This window comes from Pelodiscus sinensis, chromosome 17 (genome assembly GCF_049634645.1).
Source record: "Pelodiscus sinensis isolate JC-2024 chromosome 17, ASM4963464v1, whole genome shotgun sequence".
NCBI lineage: Eukaryota > Metazoa > Chordata > Testudines > Trionychidae > Pelodiscus > Pelodiscus sinensis.
Window position 1 is genome coordinate 23570158 of NC_134727.1, and position 24503 is coordinate 23594660.

General features: G+C 44.2%; 1 protein-coding gene across 5 annotated transcripts in view; it reads right to left on the reverse strand.

The window, feature by feature from the left end:
- Positions 1-24503, reverse strand: part of ARHGAP26 (Rho GTPase activating protein 26) — a 354648-nt gene that overhangs the window by 82303 nt on the left and 247842 nt on the right. For 2 of the 5 annotated variants that reach the window (XM_006128543.4, XM_014576262.3), the window contains exon 19: positions 13406-13544. The exons of the other annotated variants lie outside the window; for them this stretch is intronic. In XM_006128543.4, coding sequence (XP_006128605.1) covers positions 13406-13544 — 139 coding nt within the window. The remainder of the gene's footprint in view (positions 1-13405; positions 13545-24503) is intronic. 5 annotated transcript variants of the gene reach the window in all.

The window sequence follows — 24503 nt, forward strand, 5'->3', positions numbered from 1 at the left end:
GTTGGAAGTGAACACAAAGAATTCCCATCTTGGGCAAAGGGGATAAAAAGGTGGAAAACCAAAAATAGAGTCAGTTGCAAAGCGCCAGGAGGGTCCCCCCTTCCCTTTACCAATCTAAATGTCCACTGGAAACATCTAAAACTGAACAGGAGGAGAACGGGGCTCAAGTTAGGAGGCTCCCTATCTTGTGAAAAAGATAATTAGAACTACTGTTGGGGTAAGAATTTGCATGCAACAAGTTTCTTAGAGTATGTCTACAATACAGCGCTAATTCGAACTAACTTAGTTCGAATTAGTTAATTCGAACTAAGCTAATTCGAACTAGCGTTTTGCTAATTCGAACTAGCATGTCCACATTAAGTGGACCCTGAACCGGGGTTAAGGATGGCCGGAAGCAGTGCCGGCAGGGCATCAGATGAGGACTTAGAGCATGGAGCTACTGCCTCAGGCTAGCCGAGGGCTGTGCTTAAAGGGACCCGACCCCCATCCCGGACAGACAGTTCTCAGGGTGCCCCGCTTGCAAAGCAGTCCTGGCTTGGATTGCCCGGACTACCCACACTGGGCACATCACAGCACTCAGCCATCAGACCGGCTGCACTTGCCGCAGGCTGCCATCTGGGGAGAGGGGACAATTGGAGGGCTGCAGGAGAGCTTCCACACCCAGAAGCCCGCAGAGCCAGCCCAGTCCTCCCCATTGGGGGCTCGTACCCCATTCTTCCCTCACCTCCTTCCACTTACCCTTCCCTAGCACCCCTTCCTGATGTACAAAATAAAGAAAACGTGTGGTCAAAAATAGAATCTCTCTTTATTGAACAAACTCAGGGAGACTGGGAAAAGGAGGTGGGAGAGGGAAAGAGAGAGGATGGGAGAGGGGAGGGCAACTAAAATGATCAGAGATTTGGAAGAGGTCCCATATGAAGAGAGGCTAAAGAGACTGGGACTTTTCAGCTTAGAAAAGAGGAGACTGAGGGGGGATAGGATAGAGGTCTCTAAAAGCATGAGTGGGGTGGAGAGGGTGCATACAGAAAAGTTCATTAGTTCCCATAATAGAAGGACTAAAGGACACCAAAGGAAAGGATTGGGTAGCAGGCTTCAAACTAGTAACAGAAAGTTGTTCTTCACAAAGCAAAGAGTCAACCCGTGGAACTCCTTGCTGCAGGAGGCTGTGAAGGCTAGAACTAGAACAGAGTTTAAAGGGACGTGAGATCAAGTCATGGAGGTTGGGTCCATGGAGTGCTATTAGCCAGGGGGTAGGAGTGGTGTCCCTGCCCAAAGTTTGTGGAAGGCTGGAGAGGGATGGCACGAGACAAATGGCTTGGTCACTGTCTTCGGTCCATCCCCTCCAGGGTCCCTAGGATCGGCCGCTGTCGGCAGACAGGCTACTGGGCTAGATGGACCTTTGGTCTGACCCAGGACGGCCATTGTAAGCTCAGGGCTCAGGGTCAGGGGTCTCAGTGGACCACCTTGATTTTCATGTACACCTGTTTCTGGGTGGCCAGGCTGGCAGCTCTCCTGCCCTAGACGGCCACTTTCCTGTGCCTAGTGCGGTGGTCATGGAAGAGGTCCACGATGTCCGCACTAGACCAGGCAGGTGCCTGCCTCTTGCGGTCCCGGGCAAGCTCCCGGGAGCCGCCAGCCTGGTCCCGGGAAGAGGGGGAGGGCTGGGGGGCATCGGGTGGCTGGCTCGAGCCATGCCAGGTGCAGGGTCCGCTGGCTGGGTGCTGGCAGGCTTGCACCTGGCACGGGCACCGTAGCCAGCCCGTGCCCCTTTAAGAGGTCCGGGGCCGGGACGGGGGCAGACGAGTTTCCCTGGTGTTGGCCAGAGTGGCCGCCAGGGAAACCTGGGGAGGGCTAGCCTCCCACTAGTTCAAATTAAGGGGCTACACACCCCTTAATTTGAACTAGTAAGTTCGAACTAGGCTTAGTCCTCGTAGAATGAGGTTTACCTAGTTCGAACTAAGTGCTCTGCTAGTTCGAATTAAGTTCGAACTAGCAGAGCGCTAGTGTAGCACCTATCAAAGTTAATTCGAACTAATGTCCGTTAGTTCGAATTAAGTTTGTAGTGTAGACATACCCTTAGCATATTATGCTTAATTGGCGTATTTTGTTTATTTTAGCTTAGTAACTCACTTTGATCTGTCTGTTTTCACTTGCATTCACTTAAACCCTACTTTTTATACTTAACAAAAACACTTGTTTATTTTTGTGCCTAGTGTAAAAGATGGTTACCTGGAGAAAGGGAGCAACCACTGTGCATTATGTCTCTTCCATTGATAAAGGCAGTTGATCTTGTGAGCTTTCTCTGTGTAAAACTTTCATGGGGTATGTCTACACTACCACCCTAATTCGAACTAGGGTGGTAATGTAGGCAACCGGAGTTGCAAATGAAGCCCGGGATTTGAATTTCCCGGGCTTCATTTGCATATTGCCGGGCACCGCAATTTTTAAATGTCCGCTACTGCGGACTCCATGCCCCGTGGCTACACGTGGCACGGACTAGGTAGTTCAGACTAGGCTTCCTATTCCGAACTACCGTTACTCCTCATGGAACGAGGAGTAATGGTAGTTCGGAATACGAAGCCTAATCCGAACTACCGAGTCCGTGCCGCGTGTAGCCGCGCGGCACGGAGTCCGCAGTAGCGGACATTTAAGAATTCCACATGGATTTCAACAACTTCAACCCCACCACCAACCTTAGCCTGGACCAGTCCACACAAGAGACCGTCTTCCTTGACGCTACAATACAAGTATGCAATGGACACACTTCCACCACCTTGTACTAGAATCCTACTGACCGTTACACTTATCTACATGCCTCCAGCTTCTAACCAAGACACATTTTCCAACCAATTGTTAATAGCCAGGCCCTAAGATATAACTGGATTTGCTCCAATCCCACAAACAGAGACAAACACCTATAGGGTCTCTATCAGGCATTCTTAAAACTTAAATACCCACCCGGGGAAGTGAAAAAACAGATTGACAGAGCCAGACAAGTGGCCAGGCATCAGCTTCTTCAAGATAAGCCCAACAACTAAAACAACAGAACACCACTAGTCATCACCTACAATCCCCAATTTAAATCCCTTGGGTGCATCCTTAATCTACAACCTATCCTGGAAAATGATCCCTCACTCTAACAGGCCTTGAGAGACAGGCCAATCGTCACCTACAGACACCCCCTAACTTGAAACAAATGCTTGCCAGCAACCATGCGTCATGCCTCATACATACGCACAGAGGAACCCACCCCTGCAATAAACTCTAGACGCACATCTTACACAAGTGACATCATCACTGGACCTACCCACATAAGTCATCACATTAGAGGCCCATACAACTGCACATCCACTAATGTGATCTATGCCATCAAGTGCCAGCAACACCCCTCTGCCATGTATATTGGCCAAACTGGAGAGTCTCTACGACAAAGGATTAATGGACACAAATCAGATATTAAAAAACGCAACACACAGAAACCTGTTGGGGGAACATATTAACTTGCCCAAGCATTCCTTAATGGACTTAAAGGTGGCTATTCTCTTACAAAGCAATTTCAGGAATCAACTAGAGAGTGTCTCTGTGGAACTGGCCTTCATAAGCAAGTATGATACTATCTTGCACAGCTTGAATAAAGACATGATCTGGATAGGTCATTATATTCAACACCAAAGTGACATCAAAAGCTAAGTATTGGGCACTAACAGCCTACTCTACTAGCCTCATTTAAACAGACATTTTCATTGACCATTTTTTTCTCCTCCCCTCACCCACTTTTTCTGCTTTATAAGTCAACCTCTGTGCCATATCTGACATCTGAAGAAGTGGGTTGTGACCACGAAAGCTTATGATACTATCTATATTTTTTTGGTTAGTCTCTAAAGGTGCTACCGGACCACTGTTGTTGTTGAAGTTTTTTTAGTTAAAGACTAATACGGCTATCCCTCAGACTAATAAGATCAGGACGCTTCATCTTCGAAAAGAGACAACCAAAGGGAGAAAAGATAGAGGTCAATAAAATAATGACTTCTGTTGAGAAAGTGAATAAAGAAGGGTAATTTATTCTTTTTAATGGAGTGGGTAAGTCCATGAACTATAACCTGGATTAACAAGCTAAGGCAAACAGGGGCTATTAAATCATCAGCTACTACTTTATGTCTAATAAGCAGTAATGCACAAACTTTTTTTTCTCCATCTTCATAAGGCAAGATGACTGACTTTCCCTTTCAGATGTGGATATCACTACAGTTAGCCTTGCCTGGATTAGCTCCACATTGGAATACTTTTTACTCGGCATGGGACTACCCTTGAAAAGCTATTAGCAAGCAAAATACCTGAGTGGTGAAGCATTTTACATGTATATTTATAAGTTGTATTCATTTCATGTCTAGGTTTTATTTTAAACAATAAAAGGCTTTGGTAGTTTGGGTCTTGCTTACCATAGAAGCGGCAAGGAGTCCTGTGGCACCTTAAAGACTAACTGAAGTGTTGGAGCATAAGTTTTCATGGGCAAAGACCCACTTCATCAGATGTATATAGCAGTGGGGCATTGTTGGCACATGATGACATATATACTAACGTTAGTATATATGCCATCATGTGCCAACAATGCCCCACTGCTATATACATCGGCCAAACTGGACAGTCCCTACGTAAAAGAATCAATGGATACAAATCAAATATTAGGAATGGCAACACACAAAAACCTGTAGGGGAACACTTCAATCTCCTTGGACACACAATTGCAGATCTAAAGGTAGCCATCCTGCAGCAAAAAAACTTCAGGACCAGACTTCAAAGGGAAACTGCTGAGCTACAGTTCATCTTCAAGTGTGACACAATCAACTTACGATTAAACAGACTGTGAATGGCTTGCTAACTACAAAAGCAGCTTCTTCTCTCTTGGAATTCACACCTCCAGATCAGCTACTAGAAGTGGGCCTTATCCTCCCTGATTGGATCCACCTCGTCATCTTCAGCCTGATTCTGGCCTGCATATTTATACCTGCCTCTGGAAATTTCCACTACATGCATCTGACGAAGTGGGTCTTTGCCCACGGAAGCTTATGCTCCAACACTTTGGTTAGTCTATAAGGTGCCACAGGACTCCTCGCCACTTTTGCAGATTCAGACTAAAATGGCTACCCCTCTGATGCTTACCATAGAGACTTTCTTTCTTGCCAGCCTGGCACTATGATCATCTGAAACGTCCAAGGTCTTCAGTTTCTGAATTCTCTCCTTATCTCCTCCCCACCCTCTTGGTCTGACAGTTTAATGACTTGCAGAGCACAATCCATGGCCCATACTGTTTCCTCAAGCATTCACTGAATGAGCAGAATCTTAATCTTTTGTGGGATGGCAAGTTTTTCAATTTATTTGGTGACATAGTCAATTTGGATTTATTTAAGGTATGAGTTAAAATTGGGGATGCAAAATCCCAGTTAAACGGGATCCTGCAAGAGGATGGTGGGGGGACGCTGCAGCCCAGCCCCCCACAACACACTGGGCAGCTGCAGCCCACTCAGGCTGCCAGTTAACCAGTTACCAGTAAGCATCACATGTTAAGAATGATGCTTTCCTAGTAACCAGTTACTACTGATATCCCTAATAAAACATTTATTTTTAAATGTTTATGCTTCGGATAGGTGCACTATACACACTACAAGCAAATATTATAGAAGGCTGAGGAATCCTTGCCTGGAAGACAAACACCACATCTTCATGTTTTCTCTTTAGAGATTATTGTGAGGGTTTAAAACAGTGTCTGGTTTCATTCTTGTACACAGATCATCATAAAACTGGTATTGTTATTAGCACTCTCGCCCTATTCATTTGATGGCTGCATGTTATACTTTTCTGAAAAAAAACAAAACCAACTTCTGGAATAAAACCTTTTTTAAATTTTGTTGTATTATTAAGTACTATTATTATTGGCTTGTATTAATGTAGTGCCTAGAGGCTTCAGCAAAGAGTCAAACTCCTGTGCTAATCACAGTGAAAACACACAAAAAACAGTCCTGACATTAAATTGCCTGAAATCTAAACAAACAGGCCAGAGAAAGGCAGAAAGGGGTTAGGCAAAGGCACAGAAAGGTTCAATAGATTCCAAAGCAAGAAGAGACCATCAGATCATCTTGTTTGACCTCCTAGATAGTAGAGGCAAATTAAAACAAAGTGATGTGACTTGCCCAGGCCACAGAGCAGTTGTAACAGAACTGCAAACAGAACCCGAGTTTCCTGACTCCCAATCCAGTGCCCTTTCCACTGACTACACAGTCTTCTCATGAGGCTGTAACTAACCAATTTAATACCACTAGGAAAGGACAAATGCCACAGAGGTCCTGACATCCAGCCTTTCTGCAGAAGCCACGGGCAGCACAGCAGAGCCTAGTGCCATTGGCTATCACTATGAGAAACCTCTGGTAGTTCTATCCACCTGTCATTCCCTGTCCTCTCCCCCTCCCCCTTGTTCTTCGCATTTCTGGAAACTATGAGCCATTTTCTGTTCCCACCTACCCTAAATCTAGACTCTATTGCCATTAATGAAATAGGTAAGTGTCCTTGCGTGTGTTGTAAGAAAGGAGCGTTTGGGAAGGAGGAGTACACTAGTCGGTACTTTTAGACAACTTAAAGCATCGCTTTGGTGTAGCTCAGAAGGAAATGAGGATGGAGGAGACAAGACAGAGCACAGTGATGAGTACGTTGGGATCTTATCCCATCGCTTTGTTCTCAGCACCATTCGTTCCCATTAAGAGTATGCCTAACTGCTGCAGTGCTGGTGTGACTCCAGCATGAGAAGACATACTTGTGCTTGCTCTCATGGAGTGAGAGCATTAAACAGAACACAGTTGCAGCAGCGGGAGTGGCTAGCTGCCCTGAGTACTTACCTTACATTGAGGGACATGTTCTCAGGGGGCTAGCCCCCCGGCACTTGTGCTGCCATGACTGCACTATTTTTAGCTTGCTAGCTTGATGACAGCTGGCAGGAATAGTTCTCAAAAGCACAGACATACCCTACGAGAGGTTACGTAATGATGGATTACAAGCATTTTCTGAAATTCAGTTATGCTGACTGTAGCAGGAGGGGGAACTCTTTGTAATGAGGGGTTCATCCACCGAGGAGAGAAGAGGGGACAGCAGTAAGACATTGATGTAACTGTTCCATTCCAGTGGCATTAGGTTAGCATTGAACTGGAAATAAAGGGGAAATAAGTCATATTTAAGGATTTAAAAACAGGCTGCCAAATATGATGATGCACCCCTGTTATTTTTATGGATATATATTTTAATATAAATATGCATAATTTGAACAGGCCTTATGCAAAGCAGGGCAAATAATCCATCATTCAAGGGTCTGTAATCCCCTGAATGTGAAATTCTGTTTGTGTGCATGTGTCAATCTTGTATGTAGCAGTTAGAAATATTAAGTGGAAACGTGTTTTATTAATTCTACGTCTTCCAGTGAAAGCTATTAGTGGTACTTAAGGAACTTAAAGGTCTGGTACTCAAGAAAATGATCTGTAAATGGTTTTGTTTTTCCTGCAAGTCCAAACTATGGCTGATTCTACAAAGACATGTGACCATGCTACATTGTCCTGGAATCCATGTTGAATTTGGTATTTTTCCATGTAGATGGGGAGAACTGAACAAAGGATTCCCACACTGGGGAAATTCTATTTAAGGAAAGTAGAGCAGACAAGGACTGTCTTCAGCTGGATGTTGAAAGTGCCTTGATATTCTAGAGGATACACATGAAGGGACCTGAAAATAAAGAACCCTGATGAGAGGAGAAACTGTTAGACCCAGTCCAGAGAAAAGATCAGCTCTGACTTGAGGGATTTTTACCTGAAATAAGGATTAGTGTTGATTTGTAACAATTTCTCAGAATATTAGGCTTAGCCGGCATGTTCTATTTATTTTGCCTTAGTAAACTTGCATTGATCTGCCTGTTTTCACTTGTAATAATTTAAATCCTATTTTATACTTCACAAAAATGATTTTGGTTATAATAAAACTCTGTGTAAATAATTGTTTGGGGGAAGGGGATGGAGAACAGATGTGCATATCTCTCTTTCATTGATAAAAAGGGTAAACCTTATGAGATTTCTCTGTGTAAAACTTTTATAGAGTAAGACGGTTTTGGTCTTATTTGGGGCTGTGCTCCTGTCCTGAGTGCTGTCAAATCTCTGTAGCTGAGCCCTCCCAGAACTGTTATCATCTTTGTTACTCTGCTTACCCCACCTTTGTGCCTTTGCTGAAGGAGACCACAGCTTTTGCTCTAGCAGGGCAAGGTGGGAGGGGGGGGGGGTGCAGAGGGGTGCCCTAGAGGGTAGGTAGATGGACTCAGTAGTATGATCAGCATACCAGGTGACAGTCTCAAGGGAACATCTGTGGTCCAACCAGCCACACCAAAGTCACACCAGATTCCAGCATTCCTGCTCATCTCTGGTATTATTATTATCCTCACAGCGTAGATCAGGAAAGGTCTGTATTTCATTATAGTCTGTACCTGGACCTAAGTGAACTGATATGGTGGTAGGCATGGAGGGGTGCAGGTATCTGAATTAGCAGATCATCATTTCCATCATGGATCTTGTTACTTTCAGGCACTTTCTACCCAAGGCTAAGCTATGAAAATAAGACGCCTGAACCTACCAAATCTGAGTCAATTGCCTGGATAATTTAAAAAGGGACTACCAGGAAATATTGAAATAATTCCCAGCCAGGGAGCTGAAGATGTTTCATCTAAGTAGGCTGGGAGAAGGAATGTGTTTTTTGGTGTTTTTAAATTCTTTCCCCTTTTTTAAAAGGCCAAAACTCTATTTTGAACACATTTTTCTAAACAGTGTAAGTTAAGGTTTCTTCACTGTGACCGTTTATTTTGGCCATACAGCTCCAAAAATGAAATACTAAATACCCGTAAGTAAATTCTTTTCTGTTGTGCAGAAGGCAGAAAAGTCACTTTACAAAGTGCCTGTCTGATTCAGAGGGCACTTGGCGAGTCATGCCTGGAAAAGTTCTAGTTCTGGATTGCTGGATAATAAACCGTAGTACAGTAGCTTAGTCATGGCATGCCCAGAGGTTACAATAACACACACTTGTGTTGAGCAGGCTTTCCTTGCAGCACTCCTTGAACAGCTCATAACAGACAGCTATGATTTTGTTCCATCTTCCCAAGATGATAAAGCTCCCATTAATAAATCACATACACAAGTTCTCTTTTCAAGCACCCACATGTAATACCCTCCTGGCAATGCAAAAAACTCTGAAATGCAGCACAACCATAAGAGCATTTTGAATTGCATGTTTTTGGCAACCATCTCCCTCATTTAAAACAACACACAGACACACACTGCGACCACTTCAGCTTAAACTCTGCAGCAAGTCTCATTTCACAGCATTTCTTTCCAGCAGCCAATAATGCATCACCAAGTCTGATTTCACATGGCTTTAGCTAGACTCCTTTATGATTAAGGATAAAGACACATTGCAAACAAAGATTCAGCTGAATCTCTTCTGAATCTCCATCTTCTTCTAGTCATGCTTCTAGTAACTTTTTGCTTTTGTAGAAGTCAGTGCAATAACTGTTGGATAAGAACAGGGCTACAGGATACAGGTGATCCACAAACAGCAACACATACGAGAGAAGTACTTGCTAGTATACTTGCTAGTACATTATCTATGAAGTGAGGGGGGCTGGAAACAGAAATGCAATACTGAAACAAGTTTCCTATATTTTAAAGCCACATACTCTGCTTCTGGTTCAAATGCAGCCAAGGTCAGTAGCAAGCAAAGATTCAGAGAATAATAGATTTTAAAGCCAGAAGATACTATTATTTTAATCTAATCTGCCTAACACAGACCAAAGGGCTTAAAACTGTAACTCCTGAACTAAGCATAAAAGTTTGTGGATGAATTAGAGAGTATATTTTAGATAGACATCTCATTTTGATTTAAAAGTTTCGTGTGACAGAAAATCCACTACATCCTTTAAAATGTTCCAGTGGTTAAGACAACTTTAATGTCAAAAATTTGCATCTCATTTCCATTTTGAAGTTGCTTAGTTCTTCAGTTTTCATCTGGAACTCGCTTCCATGAACACCCCCACCTGGCCCAGTGTGTGCGCCTGCACTGCTTCACTTTATCAGCTTCTTTTGGCTACTCAGCCCTCCAACTGAGTCACACTCTGTGCGAATCACTCAGGTCCCTTTTGGAGTACACACTTAACAGAGATACATCTCGGTGTACTCTGTAAGTGTCTGTCTCAGTCTGTTCCTCAGTCTGATTGAGAGTGGTGCCTCATGGAGACGGGTACCTCGTTCCTTGCCTTAGGGCTTTAACCTCAATCCAGAATACTTCCATACATGGAGCTCTCCATGGTGCTTCTGCTCCCTTAGCCAGCCAGTCACCCATGGTCTTCTCTCCTTGAAGGCTCCAGTGACACTGAATTGACTCTGCTCCTGAAACTCCTTTTATAGGCCTTGCTGGTTTCTCTAGCCACTCTAGCCTCCTTGGAAGACTTCTTTATGGTTTCTCCAGGGTAGGTTGTGACCGGACCATGCCATCACACCAGCCATTACCTCTTATTATGTCTTTATCTCTAGATTAAAGAGCTCTTCACAATTCAAGATCGTACTTCTAGACCATGATCACCACATCTCCTCTTCTTTTTAATGAAATAAATAGATTGAGTTTCTTAACTCTCTCAGTGTAATGCACGCCTTCCAATATTCAAATCATTCTGGATGCTTTTCTCTGAACCTTCTCCACTTTTTCCAATATCTGTTGGATTGAAGGGCAGATTCCAGAAAGTGACAGACTGTTCAACTCTCTTAGCCCACTTTCCAATAGATGGTTGACCACATTTAACAAATTCACAGTCTTTGCCAGTTGTGTTCCCTGTAAGGTGGGTGCTTGTACAGTCATTCAGGAGAGATTCAGATGTCACCCAGCTGACAAGAAGAGTGTCCAGAGCTAGGTTTTTGTTTCAACTGGTAGTGCACATTCACCCATATAAGGGTGACCCTTCTAAGTTAAAACTCTGCTATTTGGGATTAACTAAACCTCTTCTGAGATGAAAGGACTAACCATCTAACATCTTTAACAGACACTTAAAAAAACTAGAGGGGAAAATCTCAGCCCATCTTTACTTTGTTCATTGGGTCTTTGGAACCAGGGATGCTCATGGAATGCAACATGATGGTTAATGCATTGGAAAATGGCAACACACACATTCATTCCAAATAAAACAAACATTCTTCTAACACCTCTGTTCTTTTAGGGACTATGGACCAAATTCTTAGCTACTTGTAAGGAAAAGCAGCCTGAAATGTGGCATTTAATGACTCTCTTGGCACAGGGGAAAACTCATATGGCATAAAGCCAGTATTAATAGGCTACTCTTTCCCTTCGAGTGTATGGGGGGCATGTCAGGCAAGGAGATCAGTGTAACTGGAATATCTTGGGTTTCTGCTGGCCATGGAATCATAGAACTGCCTCTATGGGATCATTTGTGCCACAGGATTCCTTAGGCTAAATTAATGGAGGGCATTAAGGTCCCAGAGTAGAGCTTGCCAGCTACCAGGTGATCCAGCCTTACACAGTTAGCAGGAATTCAACTGGGCTCAAGTTCATGCACCTGTCTGGTGCTCTCCTTTCCCCTACATCCCCCTCCCCAGGCTTAGAAAGCTGGAGCATTTGGCCCCAGGAAAAGGAAGAGGGGGAATCTCAGGTCATTTTTCAAATGACAGGTGCGTCAGAGTTGATAAACACCCAAGGCATGCAGTCATGCCTCGTTCAGCAGGAGGAAGGGTTACCATGAGAAAGAGCCCCTGAGGGTGGGTGGCAATAGAATAAAGGAACATTGGCAGGAAAATTGTGGCTAGATCAGGAAGAAATATGTGAGAATACCCCTCCAAAAGGAAGAGAAGTCCTGCTGTAATGTAGGGAGTGTACTGCCCCAAGAGACTGGGATATAGAACTCGTGGATTCCACTTTAGTGTTTGCAGCACTTCTGTACATAACACTGAACTAATCATTTAGGGCAAAATTTCCATGAATGGCCACTGATTTTGGACACCCAACTTGGAAGCTGTACTTTTTTTTTTCCAGAGATGCTCACACTAGCCTGTAAACAGATGTCTAAAAGCCATTTGGCCACCTAAAAAAGGAGGCACTCCAAACTCATAGTCACATGAAAACTCAGGCAGAGAGGCCAAAAATATTCAAGATGGTGTGAAATTATATTTGTTTACCTGTCAAAGTATAAGGGACTTTCAGTTTCCTGGACAAAAGAGTCAAATACTAAATAGTAGTAATAGTAATGGATTAATTGTGTAGGGCACTTTTAAACTGAAGTTGGATATAGTTCTAGGAGGGATGCAAAACCTGATCTCTGAAAAAAAAATTTTTTTAATGAAAAACATCTACTGATGTCCAAAAGCATGTCTTTGAGGCTATGTCTACACTGTGGGGCTGTGTCTACATTGGCAAGATTTTGAACAAAAGCAACTGCTTTTGCGCAAAATCTTGCCACCTGTCTACACCGGCCACGAGTACTTGTGCAAGAAAACTGACATTCTAATGTATAAAATCAGTGCTTCTTGCACAAATACACTGACGCTCCCGCTCAAGGATAAGCACTCTTGGGCAACTGTTCTTGCACAAGAGCCCAGTGTAGACAGGCAACGTTAATTTCTTGTGCAAGAAAACCCGATGGCTAAAATGACCATCAGTGCTTTCTTGCACAAAAGAGGGTCTACACTGACATGGATTATTTTGCGCATAAGCACATCTCTTGCGCTAAGGCACATGCCAGCGTAGACGCTCTCTTGCGCAAATACTTTAACGCAAAAACTCTTGTGTTAAAAGTATTTGCTCAAAATCATGCCAGTGTAGACGTAGCCTGGGTGTTTTGTGGAAGAGGAAATGCAAATGGAGCGCTCATTTGCATATCTTGTGCTCTCATTTGCATATCTTCTTCCAAACCTTTTTGCAGAAAAGTTTTTGTGATTAAAAAGTCTTTTGTAGACGGGTCCATTTATCGGAAAAAAAACCCTTTTGCGCAAAAGCCTGTAAACCTCATTTTTTAGTATAAAACTAAATGAGATAGGGAAGGGATATCTACTTTCTACTCTGCTATTTTTATGCAGCTTAATTTCAAGCACCTGAGGCTAAGTGCCGAAGGCTAGATAATCTTCATTTCTCTCTACTAATATGATGTTTTAAAAGCCTGGGGCTTTTCATCCTATAAGATATGTATCTCTCCTACTGAAGTTAATGAGTGAGAATCCCATCCTGTGGTGTGAGAAGTGAGCCCCATCAATCATGATAAGAAATCCTGTGAGCGGATAAGAGAGTACAGCATCATAACTCAACTCAATGCATGTCGCACTGGCATACTTACGCTTTTCATTGGGCTGTCCCGTGTGGAAGAGTGTTAAGGGTCTCTCACTGCAGGAAGGAGGCTTTGAATCAGTACTCTTCTTACGAGATAGCAGCAGCTGCGAGTTTGGCGGTAGCGTCTCCGGTACAGTGTTAAATATCTATAAATAAAAGGATGGGGGTTTGGTGGGGGATTTTATTTATTTTTTAAAGAAAGGTCAAGTGTTGCCATGGAATAGGAAATGAGGTGGGGAAGGAGGGAGACCCAATTATTAGCACAGAGTCACAATAATGAAAGCACCGGCCTTTGATAATAAATTGTTTAACAAATCACCTTTATAGGGAACAGTCAAACACGTGTTAAATTCCTTCCCACCCCAATCATACTCCCCTTTCCTCTACTCCTCACCAAAGCCTTTTTGTTAAAACCCGAATAATTCTCAAAGCCTCATACCCTTCCCATGTAGAAAGTTGGCTCATGCTTAGCAGCTGGCTGTGGAAGTGACATACAGAAAATAAAAATAAACAGATATCTATAGATTAAAATATGCTTGCTGTGCAGCTGCTCCCCATAGGCTGGCAGTTTACAGGGTATAGTGAATTTCTTTGTAACTCCCAGGCACAGCTGTCTGAAAACTGAGTTATCTTTTTGTCCTAAAGGGAATGGAATTTTTAAACGGGATAAATTGAAACAGCAGCTTTTCTGGTGCTATTTGTTTCTTTTCTTTAACCCAGGGTTCATACCGAATTGGGGGGCCCTCAAAGCTATTCTTTCTAGAGCTCCCCCAATGAGAATGCATTAAACACACATTTCAGTACCATTTTCTACTCCAGCCCTCTGGGCCCCAACACTTCAAAGACAGAGGCTGTACTAGGAAGTAAAACTGCACAATACTAGGACTGTAGTTTGCCAGAGGAAAACGGGTATTTCAAAAACACCTCACACCCCACTCCTCCATGAATGCAAGAGAGTCAGCCAGGACCCAGCTATAATAGAGCTTTCAGATGTGTCCAATCCCCTGTATAAAAGCTAAAAAATTCTGTCTGCCAATTAAAATGAATAGCTGCCAGAAATTCACTGCTTTATTATTTTGTGTGACAAAAAACAAAAACAAAACCCAAACCCAACCAACATAAAACAACTCCACACTAATTTTTAAAAATAAATGCAAAAGCACAGAAACCTTAATCAGCTATTTTAATGTCACATCCCTCCTGAAGTTTTCAAAAAGCAGGGTCTGTGGTAAATGTTAGTGCTCAGGGTCCTTTAAGAAGTGGTATTTAAATTATTCCAACCTAACTGGACAGCTGGTAGTAAGCCAGACTTGCAGATCATCTATCTTGGTCAGTATAATTCTTCAGAAGTCTTGACCAATAAGTAATGCTTTGGCTAGCCAAGTGCCTGGTTATTGCTGCACTCTATGTCCTTGCACATTCAGGTGGCCTGATAATTGAACTCAACCCGTTGAAGTATTATTATGCATGTCAGTCTGAGAATGGCATAGATTTGGTTCTTAAAAAAAGAAGAAGCATATCACCATTTTCTATTGCAACTTTTTCCAGGGGGCACCAAACAATAGCCACTTACCCATATGGATAATCAAGTCCTCTGCATCACACAGCGGATACTACATCAACCAAATTCCCTATCTGCAGATACAGCTCAAACAGAGAACGATTATAGGCTAAATACCAAGTAAAGGAATAGGAAATGCCAATTACTAACTTTGCAAAAATTCTTTCCATATTCTGGGCCAGCGATGAAGGCCCTGATAAATGAAAAGTTGCACTTGAGTGTAAGTAGTTGGACAAACTGCAACACAGATCACGTATTTCTACTTTAATGCTCCTTTTCAGGATCTGCATAGCAAACTCACAAAAGCCAAATTGCATGAATGAATGTGTATCAGCTGAAGGAATGCCAAGCCCTGCTTGTTTGTGTGAGTTAGCTCCCTTTCAGTACAATTGCTCCCTTAGGGTATGTCTACACTACAAAGTTAGTTCGAACTAATGGACGTTAGTTCGAACTAACTTTCATAGGCGCTACACTAGGGCTCCGTTAGTTCGAACTTAATTCGAACTAACGGAGCGCTTAGTTCGAACTAGGTAATCCTCATTCCACGAAGATTAAGCCTAGTTCGAATTTACTAGTTCGAATTAAGGGCTGTGTAGACCCTTAATTTGAACTAGTGGGAGGCTAGCCCTCCCCAGGTTTCCCTGGTGGCCACTCTGGCCAACACCAGGGAAACTCGTATGCCCCCCTCCCGGCCCCGGACCTCTTAAAGGGGCACGGGCTGGCTATGGTGCCCGTGCCAGGTGCAAGCCTGCCAGCACCCAGCCAGCAGACCCTGCACCTGGCACGGATTGAGCCACCCACCCGATGCCCCCCAGCCCTCCCCCTCTTCCCGGGACCAGGCTGGCGGCTCCCGGGAGCTTGCCCGGGACCGCAAGAGGGACCTCGTCCACGACCTCCGCACTAGGCACAGGAAAGTGGCCGGCTAGGGCAGGAGAGCTGCCAGCCTGGCCACCGAGGAGCAGGTGTGCATGAAAATAAAGGTGGTCCACTGAGACCCCCGACCCTGAGCCCTGAGCTTTAAATGGCCGTACTGGGTCAGACCAAAGGTCCATCTAGCCCAGTAGCCTGTCTGCTGACAGTGGCCAACCCTAGGGACCCTGGAGGGGATGGACCGAAGACAGTGACCAAGCCATTTGTCTCGTGCCATCCTTCTCCAGCCTTCCACAAACCTTGGGCAGGGACACCACTCCTACCCCCTGGCTAATACCACTCCATGAACCCAACCTCCATGACTTGATCTCACGTCCCTTTAAACTCTGTTCTAGTTCTAGCCTTCACAGCCTCCTGCAGCAAGGAGTTCCACAGGTTGACTCTCTGCTTTGTGAAGAACAACTTTCTGTTACTAGTTTGAAGCCTGCTACCCATTCCTTTCCTTTGGTGTCCTCTAGTCCTTCTTTATGGGCACTAATGAAGAACTTTTCTGTATGCACACTCTCCGCCCAACTCCTGCTTTTAGAGACCTCTATCCTGTCCCCCCTCCGTCTCCTCTTTTCTAAGCTGAAAAGTCCCAGTCTCTTTAGCCTCTCTTCATAGGGGACCTGTTCCCAACCCCTGATCATTTTAGTTGCCCTCCCCTCTCCCAGCCTCTCTCTTCCCCTCTCCCACCTCCTTTTCCCAGTCTCCCCCAGTTTTGTTCAATAAAGACAGATTCTATTTTTGAACACAATTGTCCTTTATTTTGTACATCAAGAAGAGGGGCTAGGGAAGGGTAAGCGGAAGGAGGTGAGGGAGGAATGGGGTACGCGCCCCCGATGGGGAGGACTGGGCTGGCTCTGCGGGCTTCTGGGGGTGGAAGCTCTCCCCCCAATTGCCCTCTCTTCCCAGATGGCAGCCTGCAGCAAGTGCAGCCGGTCTGATGGCCGAGTGCTGTGATGTGCCCAGTGTGGGTAGTCCGGGCAATCCAAGCCAGGACTGCTTTGCAAGCGGGGCACCCTGAGAACTGTCTGTCCGGGGTATGGGTCGGGACCCTTTAAGCACAGCCCTCGGCTAGCCTGAGACAGCATCTCCACGCTCTAAGTCCTCCTCTGATGCCCTGCCGGCACTGCTTCCGGCCATCCTTAAGCCTGGTTCAGGGTCCACTTAATGTGGACCCGCTAGTTCGAATTAGCAAAACGCTAATTCGAACTAGTTTTTAGTTCTAGATGCGTTAGTTCGAATTAGCTTAGTTCGAATTAACTAATTCGAACTAAGTTAGTTCGAATTAACGTTGTAGTGTAGATGTACCCATAAGTAGCTTGGTCCATTTTATGGGCTAGTCTTGCTCGGTAGAAGAGACCAACAGCCAGTGGCTGCTCTGGGTAGCTTGACACACATCTCTTTGTTCTTCTGACTAGCTTACACAGTATAGAACCTAAGCACTGGGTGTGGATCACCTAATATTCAGACACATTTGAATACTCCTATTCAATTCAATGAGAAAAATGTAGTCCAACACTGGTATAACTTGTCACTTCAAACAGAAAGACTGATACTTTAAGTAGGATCCACCAAAGATTCTAGTTTCTTGTATTCTAGGTCATCTGACCCAGAAAACAAGATATGTGGGACAAGATGCTATTCTCACTCTGCTCCATTAGGGATTTTTATCTACAGAAGTCGTAGGGCTAATGACTAATTGCCCCAACTGTAGTTCCTTAATCAGAACAAATGTTTAACTTCCATTCTTTTGCACCTGTATTTTGACTTCTCATCAATACAACTCTCAGCATGGGAGTTGTACTAAAAACAAACAAACAAAAGGAAAAAGAAACCACTGTTTATTAATTTGATTATATGTGACAGTTTCTCAGAATTAACTTCTAACAAAAAAAGCCAAACAAAACAATCAGTCACATGCTTCAGAGCAAATATGTATGTAACTTTTAAGTCCATAAGGCTTAACTGAGACTGTGATTTTAATTTTGCAGGAGCCCATTATAAACTAATTTAATTAAATGTATAAAGTGTGGCATCTCGTTCATGATAATCTACCATAATTTTGCATTGCAGTTAAAATTTTTAATTGATCTTAATGTTTGCCCAATGGGTGGTGTGATATTTATTCACGTAGTCTTGTGTTCATAATTTCAGGAATGCAATTTTGCAGAATTAGAAATCACTGCAGAAAAGAGGCTACAAGTTTTCAGATTCTTAATCAATTTTATCATTGTTTCCTTTCCATGTAATCCACTCCTTGCAGATTGCTAAATACATATTTACAGAGTGGAGTGTATCTGATTTTATAGCCTACATGTCATTTACTGAGTTAACTTCAGTCATCCAAAGTTCAGTTAATACCCTCTTCATTGGTGTTTCTGCTATTTTATACACTTTTTTTGTTATTAAACCAAAACATCTCTTATGAACACTGTCTTCTCCCTCCCAGCATATTTTCCTTTATGTACCAACTTCAAAGATTAAGAGTTGCTGGCCCTACAAATGCCCACATTTTAGCAAATCAAGGTAGTTCTTTTATATACAATTTGCAGCTCTGGGTAAAAGCAGGATAATAGCATGTAAAGTTACTGTTGATGATCACAGCATAATTACATGGTTCTGTATGGTTAATTTACTTAGCTCAGCCAGGACTGACTTACATGACAGTCTGTAGTGATAGCATTACATCAAATCTTGCTGAAAAAAGAAACTAAAAGTTTTCTTCAGGACAGGTTATATGACTGATCATTCATTTCTGTTTGCATTTTGGAAGTATGTCTACACTACAAAGTTAATTTGAACTAACGGACGTCAGTTCGAATTAACTTTGATAGGCGCTACACAAGCGCTCCGCTAGTTCGAATTTAAATCAAACTAGCGGAGCGCTTAGTTCGAACTAGGAAAACCTCATTTTACGAGGATTAAGCCTAGTTCGAACTAGCTAGTTCGAATTAAGGGGTGTATAGCCCCTTAATTCGAACTAGTGGGAGGCTAGTCCTCCCCAGCTTTCCCTGGTGGCCACTCTGGCCAACACCAGGGAAACTCGTCTGCCCCCCTCCCAGCCCCGGACTCCTTAAAGGGGCACGGGCTGGCTACGGTGCGCGTGCCAGGTGCAAGCCTGCCAGCATCCAGCCAGCAGACCCTGCACCTGGCACGGATCGAGCCACCCACCCGATGCCCCCCAGCCCACCCCCTCTTCCCGGGACCACGCTGGCGGCTCCCGGGAGCTTGCCCGGGACCGCAAGAGGCGGGCACCTGCCTGGGCTAGTGCAGACATCGTGGACCTCGTCCACGATCTCCGCACTAGGCACAGGAAAGTGGCCGTCTAGGGCAGGAGAGCTGCCAGCCTGGCCACCCAGGAGCAGGTGTGCAAGAGAATCAAGGGGGTCCACTGAGACCCCCGACCCTGAGCCCTGAGCTTACAACGGCCATCCTGGGTCAGACCAAAGTTCCATCTAGCCCAGTAGCCTGTCTGCTGACAGCGGCCAACCCTAGGGACCCTAGAGGGGATGGACCGAAGACAGTGACCAAGCCATTTGTCTCGTGCCATCCCTCTCCAGCCTTCCACAAACCTTGGGCAGGGACACCACTCCATGGACCCAACCTCCATGACTTGATCTCACTTCCCTTTAAACTCTGTTCTAGTTCTAGCCTTCACAGCCTCCTGCAGCAAGGAGTTCCACAGGTTGACTCTCTGCTTTGTGAAGAACAACTTTCTGTTACTAGTTTGAAGCCTGCTACCCATTCCTTTCCTTTGGTGTCCTCTAGTCCTTCTTTATGGGCACTAATGAAGAACTTTTCTGTATGCACACTCTCCGCCCAACTCCTGCTTTTAGAGACCTCTATCCTGTCCCCCCTCCGTCTCCTCTTTTCTAAACTGAAAAGTCCCAGTCTCTTTAGCCTCTCTTCATATGGGACCTGTTCCCAACCCCTGATCATTTTAGTTGCCCTCCCCTCTCCCAGACTCTCTCTTCCCCTCTCCCACCTCCTTTTCCCAGTCTCACCCAGTTTTGTTCAATAAAGACAGATTCTATTTTTGAACACAATTGTCCTTTATTTTGTACATCAAGAAGAGGGGCTAGGGAAGGGTAAGTGGAAGGAGGTGAGGGAGGAATGGGGCACGAGCCCCCGATGGGAAGGACTGGGCTGGCTCTGCGGGCTTCTGGGGTGGAGGCTCTCCTGCAGCCCCCCAATTGTCCCCTCTCCCCAGATGGCAGCCTGCGGCAAGTGCAGCCAGGCTGATGGCTGAGTGGTGTGATGTGCCCAGTGTGGGTAGTCCGGGCAATCCAAGCCAGGACTGCTTTGCAAAGGGGGCACCCCTGAGAACTATCTGTCCGGGGTAGGGGTCGGGACCCTTTAAGCACAGCCCTCGGCTAGCCTGAGACAGCATCTCCACGCTCTAAGTCCTCCTCTGATGCCCTGCTGGCACTGCTTCCGGCCATCCTTAAGCCCGGTTCGGGGTCCACTTAATGTGGACATGCTAGTTCGAATTACCAAAACGCTAATTCGAACTAGGTTTTTAGTCTGGATCCGTTAGTTCGAATTAGCTTAGTTCGAATTAACTAATTCGAATTACGTTAGTTTGAATTAATGCTGTACTGTAGACATACCCTGGGAGCGCTGATTCTATCTTGTTAGAGAAACTGAGGGTGTATCTAGACTACAGGGTTTTGTCGACAAAAGTGGACTTTTGTCGACAAAACTATACCTGCATCCACACTACCGCTGAGTTTTGTCGACATAACGTCGACAGAACTCAGCAGTTTTGTCAACGCTGGTAAACCTCATTTTACGAGGCATAACGCCTTCTGTCGACAGAGTTTCTGTCGACAGAAGGTGTTATTGCATGTAAACTGTCCTTTGCGTCTACACTACCATGTCGACAAAGCAGCTTGCTTTGTCAACAGAACTCAATGTAGTCTAGACGCTCTTTGTCGACAAAACTTCTGTCGACAGAAGCCTGTAGTCTAGACGTACCCTGAAATACATACTGCAAGTTCTGAAGACCTCTATTCAGAAGCACAGGAAGGAGAGCTTTGATAATGCTGCTCTTTTATATTCTACGAGAATTGGGTATGTTCAGATAAAATGGATGACAGAGGGGGAACCATCTGGCACAGTAGCACATTTATTGAAATCCACTATGACCCCTTTGAGCATCATGTTCATGTAGCACTGAAACTAGAAACTAAATGTAGCTTACAATGAGCGAGAGAGAAATAAATAAATAGCTACATTTAAGAAAGTGCTGATGTCTATTTCCCATCTCCTCTTCAGGCCTTGAAGAAACAAAGGACTAGAAGGCAAATAATTTGCTCTATGTTTGACTGACATTTTTGATACTTGGTTATTGTCTCACGTGTTGTGACGTAGCAGGGATTTTGTTGACTCATGTAGTCCATTGTGTTTACTCTGGTTTTGCATTCACCGTTTGCTTTGTTGTGTTTTATGTGATCCCTACTGTCCGATGCTGGTCTGCAGTGGCTCTATGTGTGTCCGTGTGTGCAGTGCTCAGCGGAGGATAGGATCTCTGGAGGAGAACTCCTGAAGGCAGGCACACAGGCAGTGGCCCAGGCCAGCCTGACACCTGAGCGAGGTGGAGGATTCAGTCAGGTGACACTTTGCCTGGGAACCTGAACAAAGCAGGAAGCGGGATGGCCTGGAGGCTGGATGACCAGTTGCCATGAGTGTGGGTTAGTTTTAATCTAGCTGGGGGAGAAGGGAGCCTAACTGGCCTCTGGACCCCCACTAAGCCCAAGATGTGCTGTATTGACTACTCCTAGTTCCTGTAACAAGAAGTCGGAGCTATGCTGTATCCCTGTGAACCAATAAACCTTCTGCTCTACTTGCTGTCTGAGAGTCACATGTGACTGCGGATGGGGGTGCAGGGGCTGGTGACTCCCCCACACTCCATGACATGTCGTTAGCAGAAAACATGGAGACGTTCCTGCTGCTATACTCAAACCAGGCATTTTCCATAGCCAAGATTAACCCTTGCATAAAGGTTTATAAAATGTAGCACTCTCTCAAAATCTGTTCTCCACTCAGTAAACCTGGGTTTTATTGCTCAAACATACAGGCTCCAATTGCCACATAGAGAGCCAGTTAACAATGAAAGCAAGGGAGTGACCACCAAGATTTGCAAATTATAATCATAGCTCTGCTGGTCTGTCTTTTTGTGTGTAGCTACACTTCAATACGGAGGTTTAATTGCAGCACAGGTAGGCATACCCAAGCTTGCTTTAACCTGGTATAACAATTTTGAAGTCACACTAGCAGGCAGAACACCATAGAACAAACATCTCACAGAAGGAATGGTGTCATAGGGCCAAAGGCCGTGGAAAGAACTCCCACTGCAAAGGATGAATGAGCACCTCCACAGCACGTGTCTGTCATTAGCAAGATAGGTTTATACAGGAATGGCTGCTACATGGTTTAGGTGGGGGGAAACCTACCCAAATCTCCAGAGAGGTGAACCAACTGCTTTCCCCTCGTTAAACTGAGGCACAATGGAATGTTGCCAAGGCTAGGGTCTCAGATAAAATTGGGGAAACTGAGGCAGTAAAGGCAAACTGCACAATATAGGATTCCTATTCACTTTCACACCTTGGTGGCATCCTCAGGATGGGTATTTTACTTTGCTGCCAAACTTCCTTCAGAAGAACCTCACACTCAGGAAAAAGGCAGATTCATCAGAAATGTATTGGTGGTAAGGGGAAGAATTCAGTCTACTCAATGAAGTCACTGAACTGGTGTAACCGTATCTTGCTCTCCAATTATGGAGGCTGTAGGATTATTTCTCCATGCAGCTAAATTGCTTCAAAAATATGAGCCCAACAAGGACTGGATAGAGGCAACTTATCGCAGCTATATCCAGGTGAAAAGAAGATGCAGACTGACTCTTAATGAATACTTCACAATTTGCTCAAGCAATATGACAGGCCTCCTGAAGCAGCAGTGTAACAACCTGCTAGTGGCTATTCAGACTGGAAGACACCATGGATAACTATTTTTTTTATTAAAAATGATGAAAGTAATATTAAATAGGAGAAGCGCTTTGCTTACCTGGGGGAATATAATGTAATGCCAGACATTTGTCAATTGTCAGAAACTTTTCATATAAATTACATTTTCCTACTGAATGTACTGTGTCATAATCAGTACATGTCAGGTGGATAAAAGTCAATGGATTTCTTCATATTGTTATTGAATGTATGTTAATGCTTTCTTTTTTAAAACAGACCTGGTTAAAATGAAATCTGAATTAAAAATATGTTAAGACCTAAGCTTATAATATAACCTCTTAAAATAGTGAAATAATAAATATGCTGAATCCATAAAAGCCTCTATCATCAACTTGTAATTAAAGTTGCTTTTCTCTATGAATTAAAAATCAGGGGGAAACATCTAAATTTTTTATTCCAAGTTTTTATGTTCATTTTATATGGCACAATAGGTCATGTACTGTGTTAAGAGCTTGAACCTCAGGAGACTGTGCTAGTGAGTGCAAGAGAGACTGGCAGAGTCATCACAGCATTGAGAGCCAGCCTCTGACTCCAGAAAATAAAAACCTCATGTAGCTCATCAGGATCACTCGTATTTTACCACTTCTCCCTACCAGAGCTCTGATTGGCTCAGATTGCAAATTATGAATATTTTTTACTCCACCCACATGGAATCTTACTCTCCTTTTCATGAGGAAAAAAAAAAGATCTGCCAAGTAACCACCAGCTCTTGTTTTTGGTTGGTTCTGGGCATTTGCAGTGAACAGCTTTGCTCCATCCTTGCATGAGTACACAGATATAGAAACAAACAGAAATGCATTACGTTTCTCAACCTCCTTCCCCTCTGTCGCTAAACAAAATGCTGCAGAGCAGAAGGCATGTGAGTTACATGAGCAGAAGTTGTTAACGGTTACTTCCTTTGTTTCGGGGGGGGGGGCTGTGGTGGGGTGGGAGTGTTATGTAACAAGGGAAGAAAGAGCAAGGTATGCATCCAGGAAGGAGAAACAAACATGTCAAAGCAAGGGGTTGTGGGAAGAAGGAACTACTTTCTTTAGAGAGCAGCCTCTAATGTTGATTTGAACACCCAGGAACTGGGGAGGAAAAAGCCGGCCATGACTACAAGTCATGAAAAAGGACCCTATTTGAGAATGTTTTCAAGAAATCCCTGTGCCTTTGGGTCAAAAAGGAACACAACACATGTAAACTGCAACAAAGAGATGCAAGGCCTGGCTATCAGAAACATTGTGCAACATGCTTCTCAGAAGGGAATGATTTTGAAGATGATGATGTGGATGAGTTTGAACAATTAGAATTCACTGGTTAATAAACTTATTTTTTCACCAGTCTCTTGCTGAAAACGCGCCATGTCTTCTTTTGCTCGTAACTGATAATTAAGATAATTAGAGAGATAAGTTGGGTGAGGCAATATCTTTCACTGACCCAACTTTGGTTAATGAAAGAGACAAGCTTTCAAGCTACACAGAGCTCTTCTTCAAGTAATGCGGGCAAGCTGCTGCCCATCGACTGAATGCAGCCCATCGAGGTTCTATGTGTGGGCCACAAGACATCCAGAAGCAAAGACTAGGAACTACAGGGCAGATCATTATTATTTTTCCAGACTTATG